We start from the raw sequence: 15215 nt of genomic DNA, 5'->3' as shown, positions 1-15215 counted from the left end.
TTGTTTTACAATTTTCATTATTTGTTCTGTCTTGATCTTTCTTCTGGGCAGCTAGAGACTGATGATCTGGAATATTGAGGTCACAGATGCATGACCCCATTGGGGCTGTGGCTGGCAGTTTAAGAGCTGAGCCCATCAGTATCATTTTCTCGAGTTCTTGGACAGCTTTCAGCACTCCAGTAGCCTGAACATGAAACATTTGTACACATTATGAGACTATTGTAAATATTGACAAGTAGAGTTCTGTATTAGTTTCTGTTATTCCAGATGTGAACTTCATGATTTACACAGTATCTCACATTTTGTCTTATCATCTATACAGTCCATATACTGCTTTCTGTTTTTCGTAAAAACATGTCTCATACATTTTTCAGGAACACTGATTACAGTTCCTTTACTTTATGTCACCGAGATTTGTTCTTGTGCGCAACCATGAGTTAAAAATCTTGTGAATTGTTGTGATGACAGTAAGAACAGTTTCTGTCACAATTTATGCATTGGTGGATATCAGCGAGTCATTTCATAGTTTCATGGCAGAAATAGTCCCATTTGATTACACTGATTTAAAGTTACCAGCTTCTGTATAGAAAAAGTCGAGTATGCATAAGCAATGACAGGTTAACATGTTTAGTCAAGAGCTTAGCAGACACAAATATTCACAGTTAGCCATTATAAGAAAATATACCGCGAGCAAAACCACTAGTTTTGATATAGTTAAGTGAAAATATTCATCTCAAACATGTGTTAGATCCAAATGACTTCTATTGACTTTAAATACATTGGTGAGTAAATAGTCAGTTTATATTTCACTCATCAACAGACATAACTCTTGTCTGTGCAACACATGCGCCCTTGGATCAGTAATGCATTGTGAATATTAGAAATAATATATAATTACTCTTACATGCTTTAGAGGAACATTAATTAACAGTTAATAAAAATGAAATCAAGTTATAGCTGGAGGCTATTTAATCTATGTATTTATCAGTTTTCTACAGAGCTTTAAGCTTGTTTTGAAAATCATTAAAACAATTCATTACCGAGTTGATGGTTGAGATGACAGCTTGTTATGAAAATCATTAATACAATTCATTATTATATTGAATTATAGAGCTGAAGACTCATTAAATGTCCATCACTATTATTTCAAAATGAGACTGTAATTTAAATTGAACATTTAATCATCATTGCAAGCAACATGATTACAGCTGAAAATTCACTTAAGTAGTAGCAGCTAAATATACAACTGCGAGATAGCAGTTCATAAGCATTCAAACTTTAACTAAGGACTGAGACCTCAAAAACTTGCCAAAATTTCACATGGAAATCAATTTGACTAAATTTTTTTACTGCTTTTGAACATCAAAAACAATTAATTACCTAAAAGTACTACACATCATAAAATCTTTTTCAAGGAACATATACTTAAATCTAACAACAACTGACACAAAAAACCCTTTTTGCTTAAACTACATCATTACTATCTGCACTATGCACAGGACAAGGAACAAACAACTTTATTTGTAAAATCTTTTAATGTCCTTATGGGGAAAGAGGCCTTTTATTTTCCTCATTTCTGGGTAAGAGAGCTTCCTTTGTGAGAAATATCTTGAATGACATAATGTCTGGAATAGAGAGCTTTGGTGCTTTAGGATGGTTTTAAGAAGAATTTTCTCCCCTATTTTATACTGTATGGTTCATCCTAGTTTTTTATCATATTGCAATTTTCTCTTATTGGCTCTGCATCACAGTTCCTGTAAAATGTGGCATATTTGTTCATCTTTGTTACCTGCTCGCTCAGGAACTCCAGGAAGTGGATCCAACCACTCATTCTTTTCCAACCTCATCAAACATTACCTCAAATGTCATATGTTTAGAGGCTGAATGAGGTACATTGTTAAAAACACTTTCAAATCCTGTTACATAACCGATCCACTTAGACTGTTGTTTTGCAGCATAAGATCTTATAAACATATTTAATTCTCTAAAGATCCACTCGAACTCGGGTCTCGGTCGAGTCTCGGTCGGGCACACAGTTTTAATCTGCCAGGAAGTTTCATATCAGCGCACACTCCGCTGCAGAGTGAAAATCTCATTCTGGAAACATCCCCCAGGCTGTGGCTAAGCCATGTCTCTGCAATATCCTTTCTTTCAGGAGTGCTGGTTCTGCAAGGTTCGCAGGAGAGCTTCTGTAAAGTTTGGAAGGTAGGAGACGAGGTACTGGCGGAAGTAAAGCTGTGAGTACCGGGCGTGAGTCGTGCTTCGGTAGCTCAGTTGGTAGAGCACTTGCCCGCGAAAGGCAAAGGTCCCGAGTTCGAGTCTCGGTCGGGCACACAGTTTTAATCTGCCAGGAAGTTTCATATCAGCGCACACTCCGCTGCAGAGTGAAAATCTCATTCTGGAATCTGATTCTTACCAAATTTAGATTTCATTCATGTTCGTGGTAACCCCATATTCCATGAACTTTTCAAATCCTTTTTTTTTTTTTTTTTTTTTTTTTTGTAATTCAGGGTGTTCTTCCCACATTTCTTTGTCAATTAGCAAATCATTTACATAGAAAGTAACTTTATCAAGCAGCTCTGGTGCCAATACTGTATCCAGAGCTGTGATAAAAATCCCTCTGTTCGTGTTTGGACCAGACAGCATACTTGAAACAGATAGCTTCTACCAGAGAAGATGAAGCTGTATACTTCCTAGATTCTTTACCTTTTTGATCTGCCAGTACAAATATTTTAAATCCACGGAGGTGAAATATTCCACTCTGTAGAATTCTACATTTGATCTCTAAGTTTTCTGGTCACATCCTGACAGGTACAATTATTTTGTTAATATCCCATGTGTGCAAAACCAAGGGAATGCTACCATCTGTCTTGGTCATGGTGAGTAATAGATTGATATATGAAGAATTTGATGGTTTGATGATCTGCCAATCAAACATTTTATGGATCTCTTTGGTCATTACTTCTTTTTTAAACCAAGATACAGGGTAAGAAGATTGACAGAAGGTGCTGTGGGATAAACCTCCGTATGGTACAGGTAACCTTTTATAATACCAGGCTTATTGCCAAATTCCTTAATGTAATTGTTCAACAGATTACCAAGTTCCTTTTGTTGTTCATCCATAAGATACGTGGATTATAAGATACATGGATTCAATCTCTTTAATACTTATAAGGTCTGAAATCTCTACCTCCTTCTGATTATGGGCATCTTACAAACTAAATTCAGCTTCAGTGTTCAGTAGCACTTGACTGTCACATTTTATGTCAGTTAGCTGGCAGTACTTATTGTGAGGTTCCAGCAGTATACTGTTACCTTTACTTTCTAAAACTAATATTTCTACCTTCATGTCCATTATAGTTGTTCTCCCACACAGTAAATCCCATCTCAAAATACAAGAAACCAATTATTTATTCAATACCAAGAAGGTACTTTTCAGTACTTCCTTCTGGATTACAACATCAACCTGTATTTACAATTTTGCACTCTGTGACTGCTCCCCAGAATCTCCAGTAACATTACACTTACTTTTTAAACTGAGCTTCTTAAAAAATCATGGAAGTAGCAACTCCAGTATCTATAATAATATCATAGCCTGTACTGTATTCTCTTTGCCTGATTTACACTTTCTGGGATCTTTGCTATATCTTTGTTATATCACAACATTAGTACTCGGTTTTCATCATCGCATCCCTCATTCTCTGTGTCAAGCCTCAGAAGGCAAAGATTGCTCATTTTTAGTTTTCTGTATGGATCTGTCCATTAAGAGATTCTTCTGTAATGTCTTCCAATGTATGCATACGCTCTGACTGGTTTGTGACCAAGATTTTGAGGTACTTAACTGTTGTTGCATCCGTAAATGCTGTTCAGTAGTTACAGCAGCAGCAGAGACTGCCAAGACCCTTGATTGCAATTTTGGTGCCACTGATTTTTCATGTTTTGATTATCAGAGTGGTGATTTCCATTATTATGGTTACCATTATATTTTCTTTTGTGGCTATTACAGTTGTGTTGTTGGTATTGGTTTGAATTCTGGTTGTTACAGGACTGGAAGTTCTGATTAAAATTAGTGGCTGGAGCTGGCTGATAGGCAAAGTTCCATTTTCATGACCATTTCTATATCAGTTATAATTATTATTGTTCCAATTCTGGTCATGTCCATTAGTGTGGTTGTGGTTATTTTCCTAGAATTTTCACCGTAATTTTGATTATTCCCCTTCCTGTTCATTTGTTTGAGTTCCACTTGATTCAAATCAAGGAGGTCAGCTATTGACAAAAAGTATTCAAGGTTGGTATTTGATACATAAATCAATTTTATTCAAATATTGACAAGTAACTTGGCTGTCAATATTTGCAGTACTTCACAAGGTGAGATAGGTTTGTCCCAATACCGTGTTTTATTAAAGTAGCTGTAGAAATATTTCCCTAGGCTACCTTTCTTGGGGTTGTAGCAGTCAGAACCATAAACCTCTTTTCTCAACTTTTCTTGTTTGCTAGCAGACTGAAATTTGGCAATGAATCAGCATTCAAAATCTTCATATGTGTCACTCAAATCCACAACTTCGTTTGCCCACAAGGCAGCATTGCCAATTATGTGCAACACAACAAACTATACTTTATGATGTTCATTCCATGGTCATGGAAAGATGTTCCTAAAACTTGTTACGAAAGCCATTAGATGTGGGATATCCTTTCCTGAAGAATAAGTCTGGAACTGTCGATTTTTAATAATGCTCTGTTCAAGTTTTAGTAATGACAGGGACAGATAGCAACTTTTTGCCTCATCTGTGCTTTGCAAATAAGGTCTCAGCATAATATGCTCATTGCCGTATATGTACTGAGGTGATTCATTTTTGCTCGGCTTCCTCTTAGTTAGAAAAATGCCCTGATATTTGCTGTTACTAACTGAGATGTCGCTTTTGTGTGATTCAGTATTTCGGTTAATTTCATCCTGCCATTTAGAAAGTTCAAGTACTACTTTGTCTTTAATTTGCTGAAATCGGCTTTGAAATCTTTGATCATGTCTTGTGAATCCTTATCTGAATCTTTATTAGCTGACTGAATAGCAGAAGCTATTTCGGAATTTAATTTTGTCAGGTTACCTTCCATTCAGAAGGCTGTTGCAAGCAGTGACTGTTATATTGACTTGTAAATAATAGATTTCAGCTATCAGTTGTCCTTTTGAAATTTTATTGGCAGATCTAGATTTCAGCTAGAAACTAGCCATTCTCAATGCACTATCATTTTTGATCAATGCACGTAATGCCTGTTGGTCAGGCTGCATCCACAGTTCATTGAATACATGCATTGATCAAAAATTATAGTGCATTGAGAATGGCTAGTTTCTAGCTGAAATCTAGATCTGCCAATAAAATTTCAGAAGGACAACTGATAGCTGAAATCTATTATTTACAAATTTACTTTTGTGTTAATTTCAGATTGTTGTTTTCGATCCATTTGGACATCTCATCTTTCCACTTTCGACTATGATCAACTAGATATTTGTCTATGTTTTCCTCAGTTTCTACTTCAAGGTGCAACAATTTATCAGTCACTGACTTGATAGTCTTTACAATCTGAGTTTGTCTCTCTTGGAAACATCGAATTTTAACTGAGCAACTAAGGCTGGTAAACTTTCATACATTGTGTTGATTTCACCCAACTCATTACTGTGCTAGTTCATTGAGTAACCGCTTAGGTCTTTCTTCCTGTTTTTGACTAATCTTATTAGAAGAGCTGTAAACAGATCAGAACCCATCTTCCAGATGGGTATTCTGTCTGATTTTGCAACTGAATCTCTGTGTTCCTCAACCTTATTGGATAAAACTGTGGGTTTGAGGAATCAAGATTATTGACTCTGTTAACTGCTGTCTGTTTCAATATCATCAAAATCTGTTAAATTTTCTTGTGATCTGAGATCTGTAAATTTATCGGCATCCCTCCTTCCTCTTCTACTCCTAACCATTGCCGTATGAACATGATAGCCATTGATACTATCCTGATAATTATGGTGTACAATCACCAAAAATCCCAATAAACTCTCTCAACAAATCTATTTTGTATCAATATTAATACACACATAACTGGGAAAATTCACTGTGTTCTAACTACTTAGCACTAACTACGAAAATCTTGCCTTGAATTAATTACTAGTCTAAATTACTCCACTACTACTCATCAAGATGTCAATGCTATGCAAAGGCAAGTTTTCAAATACCAATGTATTTACCTTTCATAGTTGTGAGCATTTTCACCAGCAGTACTTCCGTATTCAGATAAACCTTCACCAATAAAATATTTTCTAAGTGAAGTGAAATCATGAATTAATACAAGACAGGTGCATGAAACAAAAAATATCACAGATTAGCTGCAATAAAAAATTTCCAATACACACAATTAAATAATTAAACTTTGGTCATGGTTGTGAGTGTGACCTAACACACAGATTTTTTCATATTTTACATTTTTTTTCATTCAGAGTATCTGAAGTTCTGAATCTCATTAGATGAGTGTCATTTTTGTGTTGCACATGTTCTAAATTTCTTTCAGTCTCCAAGTTTTCTAAAAATTCATTTTTTGATTAAGTTTCCTTGGTTGTATACTAGATGTCCGTGGCATTACTGGTGCGTGCACTTATTTTTTGAATTTTCTGGTGAAGTATTTTCCGTGTTTGTCCTAGTTTCATTGAGTAACTTTTTGTTTACTTTTTTGTATTCATTTTCCAACTTTTCAACTTTCTCTGACATGTTTTCTGAATCCACAGCAGAAAGCCCTTAAAGAAGTTTTTGAGCACTAAAGTTTCACAGTTGTTTTTTGGTCTTTTGCTTCCTTAATTTAATTTCCTTTTGTCTCTATTTTCCACTTCTCTAGGGATTCCAAGTCTTCTCACTTCATCAGTGTCTCATATTTTCCAGACTGAAGTTTTTTTTCCCACTTTTAGAGTGCTGATTGTAAACTGTAAACTGGATATACATTCAATTAGCTCTGATATCTCATCCTTGCAATTTACACACACTTTCTTTGTACCACCAAAATTTATGTTTTTTTGTAGAGATGCAAGATTTACTTTTACACTGGCTGCATATTGTCATTATATTCACTAAGACATCTAAATAGACACTATGACATGTAAAAATAGTACACTGCCACATTTTTCCATTTTCATTATAAATTGGATTATATTTTTAATTCAATTAAAATGATATAAAAATTGTGACAAATCTTCCTCTTCTTGGGCCACATTACAAAATTATTATGTATGTATTACCAGAAGACCTTTAGTTTAAGCTCAGCCTATTTGAGTGACCTCTGTTCAAAGTCTTCCATAAATAAAGTTTGCTGCAGTCTGGATTATTGACTGATATGGTGTTGTAACATTTGCCAACATTGCCAGGCTATGTTGCTACTGCATATGGCTGAAAGTGCGAAGACACTACATTTTCCATGGACATGCACTACCGTGTGGCTTATTGATAATAGCACCCTCTCAGGTAAAATATTTTATCGATAAAATGATCCCCCATTTGGATCTCCAGCCAAGACATCTCAGGAGGATGTCATCAGAAAAAAACAAAACTGATGTTCTGTGGGTCAAAATGTGGATTGTTAGATACCTTAATCAGCTGAATAGATTAGATTTTAAAAACAGAAATGCATAGATTAAAATTAGGTGTAGTCGTCTAAACCCTTATTAAACTACTAAAAAGAAGTTCAAAAATTATTATTGAAGTCGACAATTATTCCAGACTACATGTCAACTGCATTTATGTTCAGCTTGAGCCTGGAGTGTGTAGGATAATGCAGAATGTTGAATGATCTTCAGCAATTATAGTAAAAGTGTTGTCAGCTTAGCTTGTCCCTTGATGATCATTGTACAGGGTGTTGGGAAATTCCCGTTACAAACTTCTAGGACTCTCTGGCTAGTGCTGATACTGACAATTTACAACCCACGAGTGCCACTTACTAGCACCAAAAGGTTGCACGTGTCATGTGAAAAAGAACAGGCATATAAAGATAACACTAGCAAACCAGTGATATTACTGAGATAATCAGTACTGCATTCAGGGAGTCTATATATACTATTTGTAATTTCTTAAAACAGTGAAAAATCCAGGATGGAATGTAATGTTATTATGAAAAGGATAGTTGCTACTTACAATATAGCAGAGATGCTAAGTCACACATACGCACAACAAAAAGACTGTTGTAAAGTGAGCTTTTGCCCAACTAGGCCTTTGTCAAGAATAGACAACATACACACATGCAGTCATGCAAACACAACTCTCACATACATGACCACAGTCTCTGGTTGATGAACCTAGTCTCTTAACAGAAAATGAAAAAGTCTCATGCAGGAGTAAGTCTAAGAATGAATGAGAAAATACAAATTTAAGTGGGATACTAAGAGTGACCGAGTGAATGCATTATTGTAGCCTACACAGATATAAAAACAACACCCTCCACAGCGTACATATTTTTACACCCAGTGGTTCTGCAGATGATGAAGAGAAAGGCAGATTTTATGATGAGATAAAAGAACATATTAGATAGGTAAGGGGTGCAAAAATTTTATTGTGATTAGAGATTGGAATTTGTTGGAGGAAAGAGAAGAGAAGGAAAAATATTATGAGAACATGGACTGGGGGAAAGAAATCAAAGAGGAAGGAACCTGTTACAATTTTATGCAGAGCACATTTTAACCATTTCCAGAGATTTGTTTAAGAATCATGAAGGACAGTAATATAATTGGAAGAGGCTGGAAACACAGGAAGGTCTCAGATAGAGTATACAATGGTGAGACAGAGTTTTCAGAACCAGATTTGAAAACTGCAAAACATTTCAGGAAGCGATGTTGACTCTGAATGTAATACACTCCTGGAAATGGAAAAAAGAACACATTGACACCGGTGTGTCAGACCCACCATACTTGCTCCGGACACTGCGAGAGGGCTGTACAAGCAATGATCACACGCACGGCACAGCGGACACACCAGGAACCGCGGTGTTGGCCGTCGAATGGCGCTAGCTGCGCAGCATTTGTGCACCGCCGCCGTCAGTGCCAGCCAGTTTGCCGTGGCATACGGAGCTCCATCGCAGTCTTTAACACTGGTAGCATGCCGCGACAGCGTGGACGTGAACCGTATGTGCAGTTGACGGACTTTGAGCGAGGGCGTATAGTGGGCATGCGGGAGGCCGGGTGGACGTACCGCCGAATTGCTCAACACGTGGGGCGTGAGGTCTCCACAGTACATCGATGTTGTCGCCAGTGGTCGGCGGAAGGTGCACGTGCCCGTCGACCTGGGACCGGACCGCAGCGACGCACGGATGCACGCCAAGACCGTAGGATCCTACGCAGTGCCGTAGGGGACCGCACCGCCACTTCCCAGCAAATTAGGGACACTGTTGCTCCTGGGGTATCGGCGAGGACCATTCGCAACCGTCTCCATGAAGCTGGGCTACGGTCCCGCACACCATTAGGCCGTCTTCCGCTCACGCCCCAACATCGTGCAGCCCGCCTCCAGTGGTGTCGCGACAGGCGTGAATGGAGGGTCGAATGGAGACGTGTCGTCTTCAGCGATGAGAGTCGCTTCTGCCTTGGTGACAATGATGGCCGTATGCGTGTTTGGCGCCGTGCAGGTGAGCGCCACAATCAGGACTGCATACGACCGAGGCACACAGGGCCAACACCCGGCATCATGGTGTGGGGAGCAATCTCCTACACTGGTCGTACACCACTGGTGATCGTCGAGGGGACACTGAATAGTGCACGGTACATCCAAACCGTCATTGAACCCATCGTTCTACCATTCCTAGATCGGCAAGGGAACTTGATGTTCCAACAGGACAATGCACGTCCGCATGTATCCCGTGCCACCCAACATGCTCTAGAAGGTGTAAGTCAACTACCCTGGCCAGCAAGATCTCCGGATCTGTCCCCCATTGAGCATGTTTGGGACTGGATGAAGCGTCGTCTCATGCGGTCTGCACGTCCAGCACGAACGCTGGTCCAACTGAGGCGCCAGGTGGAAATGGCATGGCAAGCCGTTCCTGCTGCGAAAGGTGGATATACACTGTACTAGTGCCGACATTGTGCATGCTCTGTTGCCTGTGTCTATGTGCCTGTGGTTCTGTCAGTGTGATCATGTGATGTATCTGACCCCAGGAATGTGTCAATAAAGTTTCCCCTTCCTGGGACAATGAATTCACAGTGTTCTTATTTCAATTTCCAGGAGTGTATATTGGTCATGAACTGCAGATTACAACTGAATAAATTGGAGAAATGTAGGAAATTAAGGAGATACACCCGGAAGAAATTGAGAGATATACGGAAGGTGCGAAAAGTATCAGAAGGATCTTTAGGCAGTAATTGACTGAGACAGAGGAAAGTAATAGAGTGGATGACTAATGGATAGCTGTGGGAAAAGGGGTAGTGAACATAGCAGAGTATCAGATAGGTGAAAAGACAAGGCCCTACAGAAATCCCTGCATAACATAAGTGATACTGAATTTAACTGATGAAGGGAGATGATATAAAAATACTGCAATTGAAGCTGGCCAAAGGGAATACATATGTCAACAAACTGAGATTGATAGAAAGTGCAATACTGGATAGTGGAAAAGGCAAGAGGAGAAATGAAAAGCTTAGAAGTGTGCATTACTATGGGAAATATAGATACTGCCTACAAAAAAAGTTAATGAATGAAGCACCAGTGTGAATTTTAAGACCTCAGATGGCAAGCCAGTACAAGTAAAAGAGGGAAGGCTGAAAGGCAAAAGGAATGTATAGAAGAATTTTACAGGGAAAATGAACTTGAAGGCAATATTGTAGAAAAGAAAGTGGAAGCAGATGAGGACGCAAAACAGGATGCAATAATGCAAGAAATATGTGACACACCACTGAAAGACCTAAGTTGAAACGAGACCATTGGAACAGACTACATTCCCTCAGAATTATTTTCATTCTTGGCAGAGCCACTCATGACAAAACTATTCCACCTGGTATGCAAGATATATGGGACAGGTGAGATACTCTCAGGCATCAAGGACAATGTAATAATTTTAATATCACAGAGGGCAGATGTGAATATTACTGAACCCTAAGTTTAGTAAGTTGTGGTTGAAAATATGGACATGATTTATTTATAAAAGAATAGAAAAACTGTTGAAGCCTGCCTCAGGGACGATTAGTTTGAGTTCCAGAGAAATACAGGAATACACGAACTAATACTGTCCTTAAAAGTTATCTTAGAACACAGGCTTAAGAATGACAAATCTAAATATATAGCACTTGTAGATTTCAGAAACCTTGTGACAATGTTGAGTGGAATATTCTCTTTGAAATTCTAAAGCTAGCAGAAATAAAATACAGGGAGTGAAATATTCTCTACAACTTGTACAGAAACCCAACTGTGGTTGTAATCAGAAAGGGATCTAAGAAGGGGGCAGTCATTGAGAAGGGAGTGAGACAGGGTTGTAACCTATCCCTGCCATTAATTGGTTTGTACATTGAGCAAGCTGTGAAAGAAATCAAGGAGAAATTGGGAAAAGGGATTGAATTTAAAACTTGGTAAAGGAATTAAATCAAGCAATGCAGAGAGAATTAGATTAGTGAATGAGACACTTGAAGTAGCAGACGAGTTTTATTACTTGGGCAGCAGAATAACTGAAGATGATCAAGTATAATAAGAGAATATAAAATACTGATGGGCAGTAACAAGAAAAAAGATTTCTGGCAATGAAAATTATGCAGCAACATGAGACAGACATCATGGAAAATTAATATTTTATTATATTATTATTACTATTATTATTATTATTAAGAAACTGTCACTGTACTGCTTAATGATACGTGTTAGTGATTCAATTGTACATGAGTATAAATTGTATAACTTTTGGCGCACATGTTTTTTCATGTTATCATCTGTGGTATTTTGTCATTGTGCAGGTATTAGAGGAAAGAGTACAGCATATTGAATACATACCTGCAATGCCGGAACAATATTATCAGCCTACAGGAAGGGAAGTACAACCAAAACCTATTGGAGAAGAGTCTGGCACAGTTGTCTTTCAATACTACCCCATGAGTGCTGTCAATTATGTAAGTGAATGCAGTTGTCATATTCTATAGGTATAGACAGAAAAAATGTGGGTATTTTGTTGTAACTTAAGCTAAACGTGAACTATAGAAATAGGTCATATATATTATAGTATTTTCCTATTCTCCTTCATGATATTTTGTGTCATATAAAAATAAAAACGCAACTCTCGAAGCTAACTGTAGACATGATAGCTGACAAATGTGTTGGTTTCCTCAAACAGATTGCGTTTTCTTTATTTGAATATAGAATAAAAATATTTATTTCCCAATTAACATTCCAGATAGGTAAAAATGTTGACCAATCATTTCTCTTGGATGACTCTCCTACTTAGTCCTTGATTAGCCTAATTTCCTCCACCTTTTTCCTGATGAAAGAAAACCTATTTGTGAAAATTATTCTTTATGTGCATTTTGTCTGATTACAATTTTATTTCAAAGAACATTTTTCATAGTGGTTCATTTGATGTAAGCATCATATAGTAGTGTAGTTATCCACTTGAACACTTCTTTATATTTCATTCTTTTTTAATATCAGTTTCATACAGTATTTTCTTATATTATCATAGAGACTTGACTTGTGCCATCATTTCAGTTTAGCCGCTCTAGTGTTGGAGGTAGCAAATACTTTATGGATGCAAGTCCTGTTGAGAATCCAGATGAACTACGATTTGAGTCTCGTTTCGAATCAGGTAATTTAGCAAAAGTGGTGAAGATTACAGACACTTACTATGAGCTCTATCTTCGTACTGACCTGTATACCAATAGACACATGCAATGGTTCTACTTCAGAATAGAGAATACACGATCCTGCATAATGTACAGGTATGTTACTGAATTTAGGAACAAAGTCTGTTTTTGATAACTTTGTATAAATCAGCTTCACAGAAAATATGTAAAAATGTTCAGAGTATTTCTATAGTGATCTAGTTTATTTGTGAGAGACAGTATTATAAAGTTATTGTGCAACTGGCAACATTATTCTGTTTCTTATGTAAGAAAATTTCATACTTAAATTAAATAAGTATTTTACCCTTACAATATCTAGGTTCTCAATAGTAAATCTTTCAAAAGCAGATAGTCTTTATAGTGCAGGCATGAAACCTCTCATGTATTCTACAAAAGATGCTCAATTAAACGGCATTGGTTGGAGACGATTTGGTGACAACATCACTTATTTCAGGAATGATCCAGTGTGAGTTACATCTCAGTAGTAACTACTGCGTTTGTCACTCATTAACTGCTAAAAATCTATCAGCGGTTCTCTTTAATTTTCAGAAATGGGGAAGAAGATCAGGCTCCTACATACACACTTACATTCACAACAGAATTTCCTTATGACAATGACCTAGTTTATATGGCACACTGCTACCCATATACATACTCCGATCTGCAGGACTATTTAATCAGACTCCAGGTAAGACAGCTATGTGTTATTGTAACTTAAGTGCTATGAAATAACATTTGGAGCCCAGTGAGAGAAACAGCAGCTGAGTTCTATTAGAGGAAAGTACTACTGGCTTTTCTTTTTGGAGAACAACATATTGTTTTACTATAAATTTACAGTCAGAATATTTTGCACAAGTATGTTACTGTCAATGATAATGGAGGCACACAGAAGCAGTTTAGATGCTGTCTTAGTTCCTTAATCTCTCAAGCATATTTGTATGTATGAGTTTGTGTGACAGTATGTATGAGTCTGTGAGTCAGTGGGCAACAAAATGTAATTGAAAATTTGTGTAATGTTTTGACTGCATAAGGACTTTAAGTATGAAAATAATGTAATTGAAGGCATCAATGAGTGTGGAAGACAAATGCAAGATTCTCCAGTCATGAGACTGGAACATCCCCTTCTGAATCTCAAAGAAGAAAAATAAACCAGCATTGATGACAGTGCTGAAAAACATGAAAGGCCAATTATTTAAAGTAATAAATGACTGATACAGAAGAGAGAAAATGACAGAAGACTTCACACACTACAAATCACTACAATATCTAAAATAGGAAATGCTGTTGGGTGCACCATTTATAGAACACTGTTAGTGTTGTCACATGTCTCTGAAATACTAATTTATATAGTCAAGAGCAGTATAAAAGGAGAAGTAAATAAATATATTTGAGAAGACTATTCCTGATTTAGAGGAGGCAGAGAACAAGAGAAGCAGTTTTGCCTTATGTGCTATTGGAGAGGATGGATATGAATAGAAGAACTTTCTTCCCTTCATTGATTTAGAAAAAGCATTTTAGAATGTGAACTGGGAGCTATTCTTTAGAGCTATGAAGAAAGTAGATCTAGACTGGAAAGATAGAAGAATGGTTAATCAACTGTATCAGAATCAAAGCACAAAAATAAACGTCAATAAGGTCAAGAAAAAGGCCAGAATCAGAAAAGGAATTTGACAAGGCTTTCCTCTATCTCTGTATTTATTTAATTGAGGAAGCGATACAAATCATGAAGAAGAAAATAAGGATTAAAAGCCAATGGTGTGAATGTGAATATACTTTGCTGATGATATTGTAATAGTTGCTGACTCCAAAAAAGAAATGAATAGAATTCTACAAGCCCTGTCAGACATCCTTTAACTATGGAAATTGGAGGTAAACAAACAGAAACTGAAAGTAAATATGATATGGAAAAATATGGGAGAAATTAAAACAAATGTAAAAAATATATTGACAACAAAACTGATTAGTTGAAACATTTTTCTTGTCTCAGTAGTGTAATCGCAGATAACAACAGGTACCGGTACTTAATAGTGATGAAGAGAATGATTCCATTGGCAAAACAACCATTTACGACTAAGGAAAACCATTTCGGAGAGCAAATATACAAATATAGATGTTAGAAAACCATTATCAAAATCATTTGTATTGAGTACAATGCTCGGTGGATGTAAAGGTTAGACTGTGGTGAGACTGGAATGGAATCAACTTGATTCTGCTGAAATGTGTATATAGTGGAAAATGACAAAAAAAGGGTTAGATGTAAAGAAAAACCAACTTGGAAATCATAAGAGATGCTAATGAAGAGAAAAAATTCGAAAACAAAATGGAAAAAATAAAAAGAAAAGTTATTGAGCATGCCATCAAACACAAAAGTTTCATTGTTAATTTTAAATGG

General features: G+C 36.9%; 1 protein-coding gene across 1 annotated transcript in view; it reads left to right on the top strand.

Moving 5' to 3' along the window:
- LOC124607382 (cytosolic carboxypeptidase Nna1-like) overlaps window positions 1-15215 on the top strand; it is a 533373-nt gene that overhangs the window by 76428 nt on the left and 441730 nt on the right. The window contains exons 3-6 of the mRNA XM_047139698.1: window positions 11945-12097; window positions 12690-12919; window positions 13143-13289; window positions 13373-13511. Coding sequence (XP_046995654.1) covers window positions 11945-12097; window positions 12690-12919; window positions 13143-13289; window positions 13373-13511 — 669 coding nt within the window. The remainder of the gene's footprint in view (window positions 1-11944; window positions 12098-12689; window positions 12920-13142; window positions 13290-13372; window positions 13512-15215) is intronic.

Source organism: Schistocerca americana, chromosome 3 (assembly GCF_021461395.2).
Source record: "Schistocerca americana isolate TAMUIC-IGC-003095 chromosome 3, iqSchAmer2.1, whole genome shotgun sequence".
NCBI classification, from domain to species: domain Eukaryota; kingdom Metazoa; phylum Arthropoda; class Insecta; order Orthoptera; family Acrididae; genus Schistocerca; species Schistocerca americana.
This window is presented reverse-complemented; position numbering and strand designations above follow the sequence as displayed.